The sequence below is a fragment of the Cherax quadricarinatus genome, chromosome 5 (genome assembly GCF_038502225.1).
Source record: "Cherax quadricarinatus isolate ZL_2023a chromosome 5, ASM3850222v1, whole genome shotgun sequence".
Lineage (NCBI taxonomy): Eukaryota > Metazoa > Arthropoda > Malacostraca > Decapoda > Parastacidae > Cherax > Cherax quadricarinatus.
In genome coordinates this window covers 10,724,709-10,741,908 of record NC_091296.1, presented here as the reverse complement: position 1 = coordinate 10,741,908, position 17,200 = coordinate 10,724,709, and the positions used below count along the sequence as shown (strand labels likewise).

General features: G+C 36.4%; 2 protein-coding genes across 7 annotated transcripts in view; both read right to left on the bottom strand.

The window, feature by feature from the left end:
* The window catches only part of LOC128684844 (phosducin-like protein), a 372,671-nt gene that overhangs the window by 66,548 nt on the left and 288,923 nt on the right, over window positions 1-17,200 (bottom strand). The gene's annotated exons all lie outside the window — the stretch shown is intronic.
* The window catches only part of LOC128684839 (myosin-13), a 29,731-nt gene continuing 12,547 nt past the window's right edge, over window positions 17-17,200 (bottom strand). For all 3 annotated transcript variants that reach the window (XM_053771131.2, XM_053771132.2, XM_070099878.1), the window contains exons 8-10: window positions 15,606-15,684; window positions 9,855-9,990; window positions 17-7,864 (exon numbers count right to left, since the gene is read on the bottom strand). In XM_053771131.2, the coding sequence (XP_053627106.2) occupies window positions 6,478-7,864; window positions 9,855-9,990; window positions 15,606-15,684 (1,602 nt within the window). In that variant the 3' untranslated portion in view covers window positions 17-6,477. The remainder of the gene's footprint in view (window positions 7,865-9,854; window positions 9,991-15,605; window positions 15,685-17,200) is intronic.

Genomic DNA, 17,200 nt, shown 5'->3' with positions numbered 1-17,200 from the left:
AGTTTTTGTAATATAGTTTAATTTTTTTTTAACATGTCGTCCATTTCCCACTGAGGCAGGGTGACCCAAAAAGAAAGAAAAAAAACAAAAATATAGTGTCATAAAGAAAAGATTCTAAAAAAAAAAAAAATTCTGTCCTAACTAAAAGAACTTGTAACAAGGATTGTTTTAAAGTCATATCATTCAATAGATTTATTATTATTATAATCAAAAAGAAGTGCTAAGCCATCAATAGATTTATAAATTGATATGTTTACAAACAATGTAATGCATTCAGTAGCATATAATTTGAAATATACATGTGATATGATTGGGTCTGTTATGATTCCTAAAAAATTAAGAAATTTTATAGAGAATTTATTAGCTACCACCACATTTTATGGCACAGCTGTAGAATTCTTTTTATAAAAAGCACTTGATTCTTAATTCCATGGAACAGTGAAGGACAAAATTTAGCAAGGAAGGAATGCATCTTGGTTTATTAAAGGCCAAAAATATTAGTATGTGTGTGAAGGAATCATCATGTGATAGTATCCTCTTTTCCATTTGGAAAAAGGGTTTAGTGCTTTCTTGGTGAATGTTAAATTAAGAATACTAAGTAATGGTAGGGAAATATGGGCATGGCAAACACTAAACTTCAGGCTGCTGATTTTAAGGAATACAGGCGATAGAAAAGGTGATTATTCATGTAAAGTGATAACCCTGTAAGTCACTCAGTGCTACACAACAAGTGAGGGTAGAGGGGTAAAGTGGTAGTACTATTAAGGGAAGTAAATTAGTAGAAGGGATGGTGGGGAAGGTCACAGTTTATGTAACAAAGTGATTTCAGTTAAATAATACCAAATCTGCATTAACCCTTTGAGGGTTTCGGCCGTACTAGTACGGCTTACAACCCAGGGCTTTTGACGTACTAGTACGCCTAAATTCTAGCACCCTCAAATCTAGTGGGAGAAAGCTGGTAGGCCTACATATGAAAGAATGGGTATATGTGGTCAGTGTGCACAGTATAAAAAAAAAATCCTGCAGTACACAGTGCATAATGAGAAAAAAAAAAAAATTGTGTTTTTGGAATAGAGCAGCGACTTTGCACTGTTTTTTCGTATGGTATATATTATTGTATTCTAGTTTTCTTGGTCTCATTTTATAGAATGGAAGACATATTACAGAAATTGAGATGATTTTGACTGGTTTTACAATGAAAAGTACCTTGAAATTGAGCTCAAAGCAGCAGAAATGTTCGATTTTTACCAAAGTTCAAAAGTAAACAAATCATGCCAAGCGTCCAATACACATCAACTGGTGAGTCTAATATTCTTTCACAAGTGCGCTGATATTATTTATACCATTTCTACACTAATGCAGTAGTCTGCATAACAGTAAATCTTCTATTTTTTGTAAGAATAAAAATTGAAAGTGGAAAGCCAAAGAAATATAAGAGGGGCCTGGGGATGTGACTAACGAACAGAGGAAATGTTATTTTAGTGCCAGGAATGTCTTTCTTGTTTATTCTGGACCCTATTTGGAAATTGGCATCTTTTGGAATTTGTGTGAAATTGGCAAAATTGTTAAATTCTGACCACTGTATTGGATAGTTGAAATCAGTAAATGGGTGGTTTCTTGTACTCATTCAATAGAAAAAATGGAGTTCTAGAGAAATAGTTATGATTTTTGTCAACTAGTACACAGGAATTGGCCAAAAATAGGGCTCAAAGTGGGCAAAATTGCCGATGCGTAAACATCGTTGAGACCGCTAACTTCGCAAGAGCATAATTCCGTAAGTTTTCCATCAGATTTCATACTTTTGGTGTCATTATGATCGGGAAAAGATTCTCTATCTTTTCATAAAAATAATTTTTTTTTTTTAAATTTGGCCGACCCTGAGAACAAGTCTCGGAGAGGGCCTGTCGACCCTCCAAGGGTTAAATTATTATTATTATTATAATAAAAAAGAAGCGCTAAGCCAAGCTCCAAGGGCTAAAGATGGGACCACCAGAGAAAAATAAAGTATATCACTGTGATAAGGCTCCCATTCTTTCTGATGAACAAAACAATATGATAGGCTGATTTGTCAAAAACCCTGACAATGCTACCCCAGGTGTGGGTCAAGAGAAATGTTCTGACAGTGTTCGGTTATTTTCTGAATCATTGGACTTGGTCTGACATTTGTCCTGTATGGAAAAGATCATCCACATCAGGACCTCTTTTTTTTCATTGTTCCCAAGACATGAGCTGCCCATCCCAATTTATTGCGTGCATTCACTCGTCATTTAGTCTCCAACTTTCCCTGGATTTACTGTGTTTTGTGAGACTTTACTTAATACATTAATAAAGGGCAATTAACGATGGCTTCTAAACCAAGTGGGGAGTGCCAAGAGAAAATGTGTGATTCTCAGTATTAAGCAGAAATTTGAACTAATACAGAAGGTATGTCAGGAATATGATGTTAAGACATTGCCTGATGTCCACAAGAGCCTAATCAGTAAATCTGTCCTTGCGTATAAGTTTAGTGGTAATGCTACCCATAAAGGTTCATCAGCTAGTCCTAGAAAGCATACAAAAATGGCCCATGATGAAAAGCTATAAATGGCAGTACATAAATGGCATATTCAACAATGTTCTCTTGGTGTTAATGTTCATGGTATTGATCTTCAATCTGCTTCTCATAGGCCAGCAAAGCATATGAAAGTAGAGCATAGCTATCTATGTCTTCTCAGCTACTATATATCACTGTAGTTTACACCTCTCTCCACCACAAAAAAGGTAAGTAAAATTACTGTAAATTATGTACTTTAAAATTACTATACAGTACTGTACTGTAGTACTACAGGTTACAATACTCATATTCTTGGCATGTTGCATTTGTAATGATTGTGAAAAATTAATTTCACAACTTTAAATCCATGAACAAATGGCAAAAACATACACCCCCTCCCCCCTATTAGTCCATTACTTTAACTGTAACATTTCATTCTTACCATACTATACATGTATTTTGTACTAGTAATTCATATTTCTATATGCCCAAACCTTGGCACACCATCATACTTAAAATACTCTTGAAAGTTCATATATTTCTTAATGAGGGCAGGATTTTTGAAGTGTTGTCATTTGCAATTTATCTTTAGTTTTTACAACAGTCTACTACATTCATTGCTCAGTCCCCTAATACTTCATTCAATTTCCTTAAAATTGTGTGGCACTCATTTATTCCATAATGGCATCTACAGTTAATGCTATTAAACAAACCTTATCTGCCTAAGACAAATTAATCTGTAAATTTAATTTTAATATTTCATACCTCTATTTTTAGTTATTTCTTGGTTTGTATTCTTCAAAAAAATTCAGGTACAAATCTTCATCAAAATTATAAATATAATTATTATTTTTTTAACACACCAGCTGTCTTCCCTTCAGGCAGGGTGATTTGAAAAAGAAGAAATACTTCCATAGTCACTCATTCAATCACCGTCTTCCCAGAAGTGTGCCAACATTAGATTTCAGATGGCCCTCTGAACTGCAGCATCTCCACTCCTCCTCCAGAATGCAGATGCTGTATTTCCCACCTCCAGGACTCAAGTCCAGGTAACTGGTTTCTCTGAATCCCCTTTATAAATGTTACATTACTGGCACTCAACAACACATCAAGTCATAACAGCCACTTACTTCCACTCCTATCTAATGTGTTCACACAAGTATGTTAGATGTCCAAGCTCCAAGCAGTCAAAGCCTTTACCCCTTTCCTGAAACCTTTCCTATAATGACCCCTTTTTCTTTCCACCCCAGATTTTTATACCTCCTCCTAGTCATCCTATTTCACTACATCCTCTCTAAACATCAAAACCACCTTAACAACCCATTCTTAGTCCTCTAGATATTCAACAGACTTATTCCTCCAATAATTCTTACACTCTCCTTTATCCCCTTTTCCTTATAAGGTGTAAAGAACCTATGCATTCTTTATGCCAATCCCTAAGTACTCTTCCCCCTTTCATGCATATATTGAATATACTAACTACACCAATACTGTTTTCCACCTACTTTTAACATCTGTCTTGATCTAATGTATCCCAGTTACTTTATCCTGTTTCATTCTAACTGCTGCCTCACACTTTTCTCACACTTGCATCTGGCTCTACCTCCAACATGTTATATGTCCCTGCCCAACACATGAAATTATTGCCTCTCTTTCATCAGCATTTAACAATTCTTCAAAATATTCCCTCTCTCTTCCCAGCATCTCCACCTCCCACCTAATATCTTCCTTCTTGTTTTCAACTGCTAAATTCATTTGCTTCCTAGGCACTCTGAAGTTTATTAATCTCAAAATTTTTTCTTATTCTCTTGCTAATTTGTTAATAAAACTTCACCCACACTTTCATTAGCTACCTTCTGCACTCCCTTTCCATTCTTTTAATTTTTTTTTTTTCAACAAGTCGGCCGTCTCCCACCGAGGCAGGGTGACCCAAAAAAGAAAGAAAATCCCCAAAAAGAAAATACTTTCATCATCATTCAACACTTTCACCACACTCACACATTATCACTGCTTTTGCAGAGGTGCTCAGAATACAACAGTTTAGAAGCATATACGTATAAAGATACACAACATATCCCTCCAAACTGCCAAACAGGCATTGTACTTCCCATTTCCAGGACTCAAGTCCGACTATATGAAATTAATTAACCTCTCTAAATCTCCCTATAGTCCACTCTCTGTATATCACATCTATATCAAAAAGCCTCTCATAATGCTAATTTTTCTCCCTAACCCTCTTTACCTTGTCATTCCACCAACTGCTCTTTGTCTGGTACCCATTCTCCTGTATCCACAAACTTCTGCTGCACCCTCTAACACTGAATTCTTAAATCTACCCCAAAATAATTTTTTTTCCAATAGTTGCTTATATCTTGTCCCATCTCCTTTATTTTTCTCTACACACTTACACAGTGATAAATAAAATGAAATGATCAAATGAGGTGTTAGACCCAAAAGGGTCATACAGCACAGCAGGTAGGAATGTACAATAGGTTACCCACTTACAACATTCTCTTTGTACCCAATCTACCTCTTACTTTCACTGTAGTTAACACTAAATAATGATCTGATACATCTCTGACCCCTCTAAAAACATGCACTTTCAGAATTCTACTTACCAACCTTTTATCTGTTAATTCATAGTCTAACAAAATGCTATCATTACACCCTATATCATATCTCATGTAGTTTGGAAATTAGGAGGAGGTGCAGGATTACCAAAACTATTATCCAAAGGGCTGAGGAAGGGTTGAGGTGGTTCAGACATGTAGAGAGGATAGAAGGAAATACAATGACTTTGAGTGTATAAATCTATAGCGGAGGCAAGGTGGGGTAGGGGTTGGCCTAGGAGTGGTTGGAGGGAAGGGGTAAAAGGAAGTTTTGTGTGTGAGATTCTTAGACTTCCAGCAAGCATGTGTGAGCATGTTAGATAGGAGTGAATGGAGACAAATGGTTTTTAGGGCTTGATGTGCTATTGGAGTGTGAGCAAGGTAACATTTATGAAGGGATTCAGGGAAACTGACAGGCTGGACTTGAGTCCTGGAGATGGGAAGTACAGTGTCTGCACTCTGAAGGAGGGGCATTAATGTTACCGTTTTATAACTGTAGTGTAAGCACGCCTCTGGCAAGACAGTGATGGAGTTAATGATGATGAAAGTTTTTCTTTTTAGGGCCACCCTGCCTTGGTGGGAGACGGCCGATGTGTTAATATAAAAAAAATTCATCCCTTTTCTTAAAGTATTATTACCAAACCTCTTTCTATACATGGTATAATTCAAAGTTACCTATTACTTTCTTGTATATCAGGTTTACCCATTTTAACATTTAGGGCTCCCCACAACCATTATTTCAATTATTTCTCCCTTGTTGAAAACTCCCTAAGCATTCACTTAATGTCTCCCAAAATCTCTCCTCTACACATCTCTCCCCCACCATTTTTCTAATCTACATAATTCTTGAATTTAAACATCTATATCCTCCCCTCTTCTCCTTCCATGGTTAATCATTTAATATTGCAGCTACCCCATTTTTTTAGCTCTAGTTCTCCTAGATACACCCAATTTAACCTTCATTGACTTCCCCCACTGAAATTTTTCCATTCTCTTTAGCTTTGTTTTGCTTAGAGTCAGGACATCTGGCTTCTCTTCATTCATAACAATCAGCTCTAATCTGTATTACATCCACACTCATTCACACAACCCAACTTCAAAATTTAATTTTTTTTTATAATTTATATAGAAGAGATTACTAGCCTCTTGTTCCTGACATTGTAGTCATATTTAATAATATGCATTGTTTAAGGAGAAAGCACTGTACTCCTTTACCATGGAAAATACACTAAGATCAATCCAATTATAATATATAATGCATTATCCTAAGTACGTAGTACTGTATACAGTATAATTCAGGTTTAAGCTACATAAACTCCATACACCAAAGCTATCTTAGGTACAATCTAACTCATTGTCAAGGGTGCCAGTAGCTCTGTCAAGAAGTTCTTTTAAAGCAGGTGGCAGCTGTGTCTCAGATGGAGCATCCTTTCGCCACATATTGAAACCTTCCTTTCCGCTCACTCTCTTTACTTTTGAATCCTTTGAGGGACTTCCTTTAACCTTTATCTTGCCTTTTCCAAAATCATTCTGCCATTCTTGGAGAGCTACATCAAGGTTATCATTATCACTATCATAATCACTTATATTAAGGTCAAAGCTATCATCATCATCTTCATTTTCACTTGTGTTTTTTACCTCTAGTTTATTTATAGGTTCTGCCTCTTTGGCTTCCTCATTTCCTACTCTTGGACGTTTTGATGTGACTTTGCTATCTTCATTTTTGCTTGAAGCTCTGGAAGAATCACTCACATTGTTTTCTATACTTTCTTTATGAAGTTTGTTATTTGAGGTATCACTTACATCAGTGCTTACTTTACTTTCATTTCCATATTTATTACTTGAGGTATCACTTGCATCACTGCTTACTTTACTTTCTTTACTGTGTTTGTTACCTACTGTTTTTCTCTTGAGCTGAACTTCTCTGATGTACGAGTCTAATTTGTCAATTGGTATTATTTCTTCAATAACATCCTCAGAATTAACATATGCCGATAATTTTTTATCATCAACATTCTGCACATTTATTTCTTTAGATGGCACTCCATTAATTGCTAATGATTCATTATTTCTAGTTTTGTCTCTATTAACCACATTTGGTGTTACTGAAGACCTTCTTAGATCATTAGAGATAGCAGTGTGCAAAGGCATGGTGACCTCTCCAGTATCACAAACTGACTCAATAACAAACACAGCTTTTCTATCATGTTTGGTGAAAGTGGTTTCATCAACTGGAAAACTTGGGTTTTCACCCTTACTACTGCACTGGACTCCTGCTGCTACACTGCAATTTGTCATTACTTTGATATTATCATTTGAACAGTTATTAGTAGAATCTAGCTGTACTCTGTTCTTTGAAACCTCCAAGATACTTTCGCAGTTTCTGCTACAATTTTCTCCATTGCCAGTAAGCTTTTCTTTTAAATTATCAATTTCCTTATTAAATCCATCACTGCACTTTCTCCTTTCTACTGGCTCATGTCCTGAACTTATCACACAAAATATTTTTGCAAGACGAGGGTCCTGGATTATCTCCTCTTCACTGTACTTCACTATAGGTCCTGCTGGTGGGTTGTAACCATCCATAAGACCCAGTGAAGCTAATTGTAGCTCCGGAATACTAATTCCAGTGCTTGCACCATGGTTTTCCGTTTTTGCATCTTCTGGGCTTCCAATAGTAGATAATCTTCTTTCCAACTCTGATATTCTTCCCACCAGTACCCTGTTGAAAAGATTGTACATGGTATTAGGTAAGGCACTGCAAATGCCATTTTTTTTTTTTAACATGCTGGCCATCTCCCACCAAGGCAGGGTGACCCAAAAAAAAAAAAAAAAAAAAACTTTCATCATCATTCACACTAACACTGTCTTAGCAGAGACATGCAGATACAACAGTGTGGACGTCACTTCAAACAACAAATGTCCCAAACCCCTCCTTAAAGTGCAGTCACTGTACTTCCCACCTCTAGGACTCAAGTCCAGTTAACCAGTTTCCCTGAATCCTTTCACAAAGTATTACCCTGCTCACACTCCAACATCTCGTCAAGTCCCAAAAACCATTTATCTCCAGTCACTCCTATCTAACACACACACACACATTCCTGCTGTATGCCCAAGCCCCTTGCACACAAAACCTCTTTTACCCCCCTCCCTCCATCCTATCCTAGGATGACCCCTACCCTCCTTTCCTCCACTACAGCTTTATACACCTTCCAGGTCATTCTATTCTGCTCCGTCCTCTCTATATGAGCAAACCACCGAACAACCTCTTCTCAGCCCTCTGAATAATACTTTAAGTAACTCCACACCTCCTAATTTCCACATTATGAATTCTGTGTAATATTTATGCCACATATTGCCCTTAAACACAACATCTTCACTGCCTCCAGCCTCCTCCTCGCTGCAGTATTCACAACCCATGCTTCACATCCATATAAGTGTTGGTACCACTATACTCTCATGCATTTCCTTCTTTGCCTCCATGGATAATGTTCTTTGTCTCTACAGATACTAATTATCATTTTAAAAAACAGTATATTTAAATTTTTAATATATCAAAATAACAAGATGTTTAAAGATATTATGGGTTGTGTCTTACATGAAGTCTTGTTATAACTGTAATGCTAAAGTTTTTTTTTTAACATGCTGGCCATCTCCCACCAAGGCAGGGTGACAGTATTGCCGTTTTAAAATAATTCTGATTCACTTGTATGTTTAACCAATGGTACCAAATCTATGATCTCTTCCTAACTTCCCAGAGTTTTGTCCAACAGCATGATGCTCTTTCCTTGGGAAACTAGAGCAAAGTAGTATTCCTCTAAAACTTAAGAGCCTCCTTTACCCCACTTCTACCTATCACACCAGATTTATACACAATATTCATCATCCTATCCCTCTCCAGCCTCTCTACATATGTGAAAACCACCTTAACAACCCATCCTCAACCCTTTGAATTATATCCTTGGTGACCCCACATCACTTTCTAATTTCTACTCTCCGTCTCTGCATGATATTCGTATAACATATTGACATCTCTGCTGCTTCTAGCTACTGCCTCCTCCTTGCTGCAGCATTTAAAACTCATGCCTCACACTCCTATAAAAGTGCTGGTACCACTATACCCTGATACATTCTCTTTTTTGTCTCCATAGATAAACTTCTTCCTTTCAACAGGCACTTCAACACACCAATGACTGTTTTCCTTCTAATCTATTCTTTGGTTCACCTCATCTTTCATGGACCCATCTGCTAGCATGTTCACTCCCAAATATCTAAATACATCCAGTTCCTCCATATTCCCTCCCTCCAATTCAATATTCAGTCTAGCTGTAAGCTACTCCCAGCCCTTCTTGGAACTGCTGTAGGACCTCTATGAGTATAAGGCTTCTTAACGAGTATAATAATACTATAATAGTAATAAAAATAGTAATAATAAATAAATAAATAATGATACCAGGCAAGACACAATAAATTTTTAACCCTTGATTACCATTGAAATCTATAAATTTATTTTATAATGAGCTGGTGGGTTTAATACTGAAACAGTGTTATTGGCTCAAAGCAGATGTAAAGATAGCTATACTTACAGTGGTTTCACAAGCCTAGGAGGGCTAATACTATGCTGATCAGTGCTATGATGCTGTTACTGTATAGAAAAAGGCTTTAATCTATATACAAGCAGGTGCTGATGAGTTCATTAGAGAGAAACTTACTTGTTGGCAGAACGTTGAGTTCTAAGTGCTCGAGATCGCTGGTTAAGAGCATCAACAAGGGCTACACATAAAGATTTCAGATCACTCTCTGCTGCACCTCCAACCTCCCCACGGTAGTCGTGAAGTAACTCACCAACTAATAAAAAATAGAATACTGCACAATGATATTTTGAAAAACCTTTGTGAAAGTAATCACTATTAAGCATTTGGAGAAAATCTTGAAAACACTCATGAGTGTGTTTTTGTACAAAGAACTGGTTTTCTTCTGCATTACCAGGTAATACAGTTTCCTTAGATTATGTACATTCAGTAGCAAGTTCTAAATTCTTGTATTCAGAATTCTCCAAAATAAAACACTGAATTCAAATGAACTGAAATTCGTAAAATTTCAAGTTTTAAAGTTCTAAATTTTAATCTTTTCTTTTTTCAAATACACCTACCATCCGACTTACAACCTGCTCGACTTACGACCACTCGACTTACGACCGTGTTTTTTATGCCAAATTTCTGGGTAATTAACAACTACACCTACCATCCGACTTACGACCTGCTCGACTTACGACCACTCGACTTACGACCATGTTTTTTATGCCAAATTTCTGGGAAATAAACAACTATTTGTGTCGTACACAGTGTTTATCCTAAACCTTACAGTATAAAATACAGTACTAACAACATAAAAACTAAAGTAAAACATGAAATACCAAAATAAAACAATAAAATAAAGTCATTACAAAAATGGTTTGTTGATATTCAGTAGTAAAGTTCGACTTACAACCATTTCGACTTACGGCCGGTTTCTCGGAACCCAACTCGGTCGTAAGTCGGATGGTAGGTGTACAATAATCTTTCACTGAATCTTTAGGATAGCTCAAATAGAGATTTCCCATTCCCATTACTGCATTTTATACTAAATTTTATACTATAATGATAAGCTAGAAATTCCTGTTAAGAAAGCTGTTACAGCTGTTAACTGAAATTAAGCAATCCTATAAAATTGTTATGATAATTACCAAGACACATTAGTATACAGTAAGTGTAGTATGACCTATTCCACATGACAGCCTAGGTTAGGAGAGTTGGAAGGATAGTTGTAAACAGCAATCTACACAGGCCCTTTGAAAGACTGTGTAATGAACTGGTTTTCTTACACACAGACCAGTAAGTAGAATGAACTTGTGAACTCTACGAAAGTACAATAAAAATGTGGCAAGGGACTGAAATGGAGCGAGATGCTAAGGGAGACACTGAAGATGTTGGCAATTTTGAAAAATCTGTTGCTTGTATTATTCAACACTATTTTTTGGAGGGATAGGTGAGTAAGAATTTACACTGCCCTTCAACCAGACAACATGAACACTTACCCTTTCAACATAAATAGATTACAATAGTTACATTCAGTATTCTTACACTCAGACTCTGCAGAGCATCTTAAGTAAATACTGTACTATTAAGGAAAAATTTAATTATTGTTAGCAATGTAATTTAGTAAAGTGACAAGACTGTACTATAATTAGCAAATATTGTGCACAGGTATAGGCAAGTAAGTAATCAGGTGTTTTTCTGTACTAAAGTTTTTATTAAATTTTTTATCATAGTTAATTTATAGCAGATAAAATGGCTGCATATGTAATTAATATATTTAAATTAAAGATGCAAATAAAAAGAACTACCAATGACCCAAGGCTCATAGTGTACTTAACTAGACTGCAAGCGTATCATATGACAAATAATGTAGATGAAGTGAAGGCATGTTAAGTAATAACAATAAAATTATTTTGGAGAAAAGAGAGTACAAGTAATACATTTGGATATTGTATTAATGAATATTTTGAGGAACTTTTAAATGTCGACGAAGAAAGGGAGGCGGTAATTTCATGCACTGGCCAGGGAGGTATACCATCTTTTAGGAGTGAAGAAGAGCAGGATGTGAGTGTGGGGAAGGTGCATGAGGCATTTTGTAGAATGAAAGGGGGTAAAGCAGCTGGAAATGAGGGGATCATGACAGAAATGTTAAAAGCAGGAGGGATATAGTGTTGGAGTGGTTGGTATTTTTCTTTAATAAATGTATGAAAGAGGGGAAGGTACCTAGGGATTGGCAGAAAGCGTGTATAGTCCCTTTATATAAAGGGAAGGGGGACAAAAGTGATTGTAAAAATTATAGAGGAATAAGTTTACTGAGTATACCAGGAAAAGTGTACGGTAGGGTTATTGAAAGAATTAGAGGTAAGACAGAATGTAGAATTGCGGATGAGCAAGGAGGTTTTAGAGTGGGTAGGGGATGTGTAGATCAGGTGTTTACATTGAAGCATATATGTGAGCAGTATTTAGATAAAGGTTGGGAAGTTTTTATTGCATTTATGGATTTCGAAAAGGCATACGATAGAGTGGACAGGGAAGCAATGTGGCAGATGTTGCCAGTATATGGAATAGGTGGTAAGTTACTAAATGTTATAAAGAGTTTTTATGAGGATAGTGAGGCTCAGGTTAGGGTGTGTAGAAGAGAGGGAGACTATTTCCCAGTAAAAGTAGGTTTTAGACAGGGATGTGTAATGTCACCATGGTTGTTTAATATATTTATAGATGGGGTTGTAAAAGAAGTAAATGCTAGGGTGTTCGGGAGACGGGTGGGATTAAATTATGGGGAATTAAATACAAAATGGGAAGTGTCAGTTACTTTTTTCTGATGATACTATGCTTATGGGAGATTCTAAAGAAAAATTGCAAAGGTTAATGGATGAATTTGGGAGTGTGTGTAAAGGTAGAAAGTTGAAAGTGAACATAGAAAAGAGTAAGGTGATGAGAGTGTCAAATGATTTAGATAAAGAAAAATTGGATATCAAATTGGGGAGAAGTATGGAAGAAGTGAATGTTTTCAGATATTTGGGAGTTGACGTGTCAGCGGATGGATTTATGAAGGATGAGGTTAATCATAGAATTGATGAAGGAAAAAAGGTGAGCGGTGCATTGAGGTATAAGTGGAGGCAAAAATGTTATTTATATGGAGGCAAAGAAGGGAATATATGAAAGTATAGTAGTACCAACACTCTTATATGGGTGTGAAGCTCGGGTTGTAAATGCTGCAGCGAGGAGGTGGTTGGAGGCAGTGGAGATGTCCTGTCTAAGGGCAATGTGTGGTGTAAATATTATGCAGAAAATTCGGAGTGTGGAAATTAGGAGAAGGTGTGGAGTTAATAAAAGTATTAGTCAGAGGGCTGAAGAGGGGTTGTTGAGGTGGTTTGGTCATTTAGAGAGAATGGGACATGGAGAGCGTATAAATCTGTAGGGGAAGGAAGGCAGGGTAGGGGTCGTCCTCGAAAAGGTTGGAGGAAGGGGGTAAAGGAAGTGTTGTGGGCAAGGGGTCTGGACTTCCTGCAAGCGTGCGTGAGCGTGTTAGATAGGAGTGAATGGAGACAAATGGTATTTGGGACCTGACAAGCTGTTGGAGTGTGAGCAGGGTAATATTTAGTGAAGGGATTAAGGGAAACCGGTTATTTTATATAACCGTACTTGAGTCCTGGAAATGGAAAGTACAATGCCTGCACTCTAAAGGAGGGGTTTGAGATATTGGCAGTTTGGAGGGATATATTGTGTATTTTTATACGTATATACTTCTAAATTGTTGTATTCTGGGCACTTCTGCAAAAACAGTGATTATGTGTGAGTGAGGTGAAAGTGTTGAATGATGATGAAAGTATTTTCTTTTTGGGGATTTTCTTTCTTTTTGGGTCACCCTGCCTCGGTGGGAGACAGCCGACTTGTTGAAAAAAAAAAAAACTAAACACAGAAGAAAGCCATTCATATACCAGTAAAAATGAAATTAATTTACATACAGTAGAACCCCAGTATCCACTGATTCAGTATCTACAGTTGCAGTTATCCACAGTTTGCTGTGGCCCAAAAATACCTCTTAATTTTGCATAATAATGGCCCAAAAACACAAAAGCAGAGAAGCTGGCAGTTCTTCAAAGCCTAAGAGAAGCCATGAAGTGCTTCCCATCAGTGAAAAAGTGATAATTCTCCACTTATTGTGCAAAATTTAGCAATTAACCTATATAATAGGTATGTATAGGACTTAAATAGTACAGGTCAGCCATCACTAATCAGGTAATCAGTTATCCGGTTCCATAAGTGATCTGGCACTAATTTTGGTTACCATAATTTCAAATTTCATCATTGTATGTACTGACTCTTAAGTAGTAGGTTAGTAGACAGCAACCACCCAGGGAGGTACTACCATCCTGCCAAGTGAGTGTATAACGAAAGCCGGTAATTGTTTAACACGATGGTAGGATTGCTGGTGTCTTTTTTTTCTGTCTCATACACATTCAAGATTTCAGGAAACTTTCGTTTTTCCTTTTGGGCCACCCCGCCTCGGTGGGATACGGCCAGTGTGTTGAAAGAAAGATGTACTGACTCAAATTTCATCATTATACCGACTCAGAAATTGTGCAGATGGTTGTAAATTCACAGCAGTAAGCTGGTGGAGGAGAAAGCAGTGATGAAAATGAGGAAGATAAGTTAGTTAAGTGTATTTTAACCTAACCACTCTGTATTCTACAGGTCCCAATGATGCCAGATTAGTGATAGCCGACCTGTATAGTGTACAGCAGGTCCTTGGAATGTATCCCCTACAGAAATGGGGGTCCTTCTGTGTGTGTATACACACACACACACGCATGCACACACGCACATACACGCACACACACGCACGCACACTCACGCGCGCACACGCACGCACACACATGCACACACGTGCACACACACACAGTATTGAACTTAATTAATTTCAGAAGGCTGTTCGAACGTTGATTTGTTCGAGTACCAAACGAATTTTTCCCACCCAATTTTCTTTTTGGTTGGCTGTTATCACTAATCTTCGTAGGCCCCATGGTGACTTATTTATACAAATATAAAAAAATGCCAAAAAATGCAAAGAAACGTGAAATAGTTTACAGCAAAGTTCTGGCAGATCGTGTTTGTGTGGTCAAGTGCCGAGCAAATGGTTGATTACTGAGCAATTTTTTTTACCAAACAAAGCATTCGAATAGCGAATTGTTTGGGTAGGGAGCTGTTCGAGTACCAAGGTTCCACTGTATATACATACATACAGGCAAGCTTTGATTTAACTGGTCCACATAAGTTGCCCCTTTTCAATTCTAGATGATGTATTATCCCACATGTCTATGTCATGTACATCAAAATCCTCTTTCAGCATGTTTATATCCCAAAAAATAAAATCTACTACATTATCCTATAAAATGTTCATATGCATGAAATAGACCCATGATTTTTTTAAAGATGTATTTTTGGAATAGAGCCACAATATTAAAATAGGCTTGAAGGCAATACAGTATATTTAAATGTTTTAGACTTTGAAAGTGATGACCTAAAAGATGCAAGTGTAGTAAGACATAACTTAAAAATTAATGACTTTATTTTTAAATTTTGCATCATGTTTATATGCAATTAATGGTGGTTCTGGACAGGTCAAAATACTCCTGTTTTTAATGACAGGATTTTAGGCAAGATCATAAAATCAGTCTTTGAAATTAATTTTTGTGTGTTAAATATGATAATTTACAATTATAATGATGGTTCACATATAAAATAATTTTTTGGGGTTGACTTTTATATGAGAAATTTTTAATCAATATAAACTGTTCAAAGTTAAATGACAAAATAGCAAGTAGATTAATCACATTTAATTTACTTCTCTGAGTAAGACTGAGATTAAAAATAGTATACTACCTTGTTGTGGTGTTACTATGAGGTTTTCTGAAGTACCTAGCTTGAGTGATCCATGAGAACGACACTTCTCTAATGCAGCCTTAAAGGAATGGAAACAAAAGATAAATACTAAAGCATGATAAAATAACCAGCGTTGTAATAAGACTTGACCGTTAGACCTAACTAGGTAATATAATCATGAAGCTCTTTTAACACTTTGCATTAATTTTTGTTTTAATACTGGCTATCTCCCGCTGAGGAAGTGAGACCCAAGAGAGAAGAAATGTTTTCAGAGTTTTTCTTCTCTTTACATTTAGTAACTGCATTAAATTTGTCTATTCATATGAAGTTCTAAATCTATATAGGTAACTTGGTGCAGACTGATGGCAACTTGATCTTCAATCTACTAAACAAGAAAAGACATGCTACCTATCTGTTTGCTGACTACCCCCCAAATAATGAGTGCAAATGCACAATCATTAACTTTAAACGTTCTAATTAGTAAGTTATATGAACCTAGGTTATAAAGCTCTTCTCAGATGACAAATGACATTATTTGTGAAGTTACAACACCAAGTCACCCACTAGATGCTGGGTCTCAATCCCATTAACCAGTATTTACAGACGTGATGTACAATTCACTTTATTACAATTAACAGTTTAGCACTACATTAATGCAAATGTGAAACAATATGGGCATTACTAATGAAGGTTTGATTATTCAATTAATGATTACTACTGGAATATATCACTGATACAATATATTACTTCCAGTGCACTCTTAAGACACCTGAATGCTGAGCCATGCAGTTAATAAAATTCACCTTGAAAACTTAGAATTTATAGAGACAAGCATGTTAATTTTAAAAGAAAAACTACTGTTCTAAGCTTAACTAGCAAAGTGCAATACATGCTATTACCATGTTATTTTTGTTGCAGATGTTAAATGTCTGATCAAGTACAGTCAAAAAATTTATTTAAAGCAATAAACTATGACTCTCTATGCACATCTGATATGCCATTTATAATTATACATTATCATTATTATAGTCAACTGTTGTATGCCTTAAAAAATTTATCTATGTACTTACAAACTATCATTGTATAATACTATATACAGTATATTCTATTATAAACTATTTTGTCATTACTACTTCATTTTACTCAAACTACGAAATATTGTTTAACATTCTGTAATACAAAAGGAAAATGGCAACAGTAAGTAAGAGAGAGGTGAAAGTTTATGAACTAAGGGAGGAGGAAGTTAGGGTAAGATATAAGCAACTGTTGGCAGAAAGGTGGGTTAGTGCAAGTGTGGGTAGTGGGTGGGGGGGTTGAAGAGGGATAGGATAGTTTTAGAAAAGGCATATGGATAGGGGAGCAATGTGGCAGATGTTTTAAGTGTATAGAATAGGTAGTAAGTTACTAAATGCTGAAAAGAGTTTTTATGAGGATAGTGATGTTCAGGTTAGGGTGCGTAGGAGAGAGGGAGATTGCTTCCCGGTAAAAGTAGGTCTTAGACAGGGATGTGTAATGTCACCATGGTTGTTTAACATATATATAGATGGGTTTGTAAAAGAAGTAAATGCTAGGGTGTTGGGGAGAGGAATGGGATT